General features: G+C 43.2%; 1 protein-coding gene across 1 annotated transcript; it reads left to right on the top strand.

Annotated features, from left to right (window-relative positions):
* Nucleotides 1-285: 285 nt before the first annotated feature.
* On the top strand, nt 286-1,593 carry LOC125547978 (uncharacterized). The gene is made up of 2 exons (XM_048711700.2): nt 286-664; nt 797-1,593. Exons 1-2 carry the CDS (start codon nt 400-402, stop codon nt 1,591-1,593), a joined length of 1,062 nt encoding a protein of 353 aa, XP_048567657.2. The 5' UTR covers nt 286-399.
* The last annotated feature ends 1,284 nt before the right edge of the window (nt 1,594-2,877 follow it).

Consider the following 2,877-nt stretch of genomic DNA (forward strand, 5'->3'; position numbering starts at 1 on the left):
ATCAGATACTATGTTTAGTGTCAGATAATTTATGTACCAAAATTTACATAACAGAGGAAGTATCTGATTAGAGTCAGATAATTTATGATCAAATGTACAAAACAGACAAGGGGTTCTCTTCTGCCAAGAGCCAGCGTGTGTGTGTTTCTGGTGTTTTCCATTGGATTTGCATGTGACGTGCACAACTGATGACCAGACACGTAAATAGTACTTTGTATAAAAAAATCTTATCATTGGCAGCATATAGTCACATGTGCCCACTACGATAGGCGACAACCGCACCTAGTTTAGGGAGATATTCCTTGGCAGATGCTGCTGCCGCTCTGACTTCGCTTCTGGTCTTATCCTTCCTCCTTGCCGCTCCTCCCCCTCCAAGCCCATCCTTTCATCTCCATCGCGATGCCGTCTATCACCACCATAGCCGTGCCGCGGCTCGATCTGCTGCTCCTGAGCGCAGCCACCTCGTCCCCGACGCCGAGCTCCTTCTCCCCTGCCTTCTTTTCCCCGTCATCTCCGTGTTCTCTTCTTCTCTTTTTCTCCTGTTTACTCACATCTCCCTCTATCTCTCTTGCTCTCTGTTACAGAGGCCGCCATGGACGCCCGAGGTCCTCCGCTCCGAGTCTCCGACCCACACCCCGGCGTCCCTACCGACGTCGTCACCTAGGTGAGCAGCTGCTGCACCGTGATGTTGCCCCGCCTCCTCTCTCCCTCTCTATCTCTCCCCTGTCTCTCTCCCTCTCTATCTCTCCCCTGTCTCTCTCTTCTCTTTCTCAACCCTCTCTGTTTTCTTCAACAGGAAGACCACCATGCCCGCTGCAGGAGCTTCGAGCCGACCCCGCAGCATGTAGACCGCCGTCGCCCGTTCGCCGTCGGGAATCACCAGACCCCCCCGTATCCGACCTGCCCCGCCATCCTTCTCCCGTTCCCGATGTCTCCTCGGCGCCAGAATCTCAGGCGAGCGACGCCGCAAGACCCTGCCTCCTCTGCCCCGGAGGCCGCCATGGAGGTCATCGCCTCTCCGTCTCGATCCGTCCACCGTCGGATCCATGCTGGTGTTCTCCAGGGACCCGCCATGGAGGTTGCCGCCCCTCCCGTCTCGATCCTTCCGCCCCCGGATCCACGGCAGAGCAGCCGAGATCCGCCGCCCGTTCTGCGACGCCTCGGCCCGCCAAGGCAAGCGCAGAGGCTGACAAGGCGCACAGGAAGGCCAATGGCCTCGCCAAGCTGCGGGAGGACTTGCGGGCTAGGGTCGCCAGCCGCAAGCGCGTGCGCGAGCTCGCCCCATGCTGGCCAAGGCCACCTTTAGCGACCTCCTGTCCGCTGTGCACTAACGCCCGCCACGACGCCAGGGTCTTTTTTGCAAAAATGAAACGTTATCTCGTGAACAGACTTAAAAAAGGATTGCGGGTTGAATTCTTAGGAAATAGAGGGACTTTTCTGCAAAAGTGCAGACGACGTACGACCAGAAACCATCGCTGCTTTATTATTATTAGGGAGATATTTTGTATATTTTTCTTTACTATTTTATGTTACATTTTTGCCTTTTGTGTTTTTACTATTTGTTTTCTTTTATCATTTTTCTTTTTTGGGTGAAAATAAGCAATTTTGTAGACTTAAATAAACATAAACATATATTCGGATACACATGAAGAATCATTCCAAAATGCATAATGTTTTCTATACGAGTGAATAGTCTTTTATTCCCTCTATTCCTTAATATAAGGTGTATTTGTTTTCTGATAAGATTTCGCAATGTAAGGTGCTTTTCTTGTAATTTCTTACAACCCCTTTTTAGGCCTTCAGAAAAGGGATACTATCTCTCTCCTTATTGCTTGTATCTCTTCATTTCCTGTCCAACTGATTTACTTGCCGCAAACCAACGAATTAGCCAAGGGTAACTTCATCCTAAATTCTCTATAATTTCATGACTTGGTCACCGTGTTGGAAAAATACACCTTACATAAAGTAACAAGTGAGTAATACCAGATAACCGTTGGTTCAAATATACATTATTTTTCATATATAATTTTGAAAGTATAATGTTGGACAATATTGATGAACATATTAAATAAAAATCTTTTCTATTATTTTATAGAAATCAAGAAGTATACGTTAGTACGGCGCATAGTGGTCCGCCCATTACCATTCTCCTTCGGCGGGCCTAGAGTGGCCATTGGAGCGGGCGTAACTATCTATCGCCATATGTGAGATGGAGCAGCCACTCGCCTACAGCGAGCTTCCAGTTGGGCCGGCCGAATTAGCTTCTTGCTGTTTAGTTCGATTTTATTTATCTTTTCTACCCCTCAAAAAAAATTATCTTATCTTCTTCTTCTTCTTCTTCTCATATTAAAAAATATATCTAAATACACATATTCCAAAACTTATATTTAATTACAAAATTAAAAACCGCAAATTTGGAAAATGTTTACACAATGTAAAAACATTGTTAGTATATTATTAGAAATGTTGATATCATTCAATTAAAATGTTTGTGAAGATTTTAAAAATGTTCACATGTTTGAAAAAAAAATATGTGACATTTTTGAAAAATGTTATGCAATGTAAAAAAGTGTTTGTGTAATTCAGAAAATGCACGTTACATTTAAACAAAAGCATGCGTTTTACAAATGTCTTTGATACAATATTTTTAAAATGTTCCTATGGTTAAAAAAATGTTTTGTATCATTCAAAAGAATGTTCCAACATTATTTGGAAAAATTTAACGTGTATTTAGTCTAAATTTCAAAATCGTGTATTTAGAAAATGTTAATCATGTATTTGAAAAATGTTAAACGTGTATAAAAAATGTTTTATATGTATACAAAAAATGTAGAATGTTTATGAAAAAATATACATCAAAACATGTATGCAAAAAAC

Source organism: Triticum urartu, chromosome 3A, assembly GCF_056163025.1.
Source record: "Triticum urartu cultivar PI428250 chromosome 3A, HENAU_Tu73, whole genome shotgun sequence".
Taxonomy (NCBI): domain Eukaryota; kingdom Viridiplantae; phylum Streptophyta; class Magnoliopsida; order Poales; family Poaceae; genus Triticum; species Triticum urartu.

Coding starts and splice junctions, on each gene's coding strand:
- LOC125547978 (XM_048711700.2), top strand. CDS start 400: ATGCCGTCTATCACCACCATAGCCGTGCCGCGGCTCGATCTGCTGCTC. Junction 665..796: donor CTACCGACGTCGTCACCTAG/GTGAGCAGCTGC, acceptor TTTCTTCAACAG/GAAGACCACCATGCCCGCTG.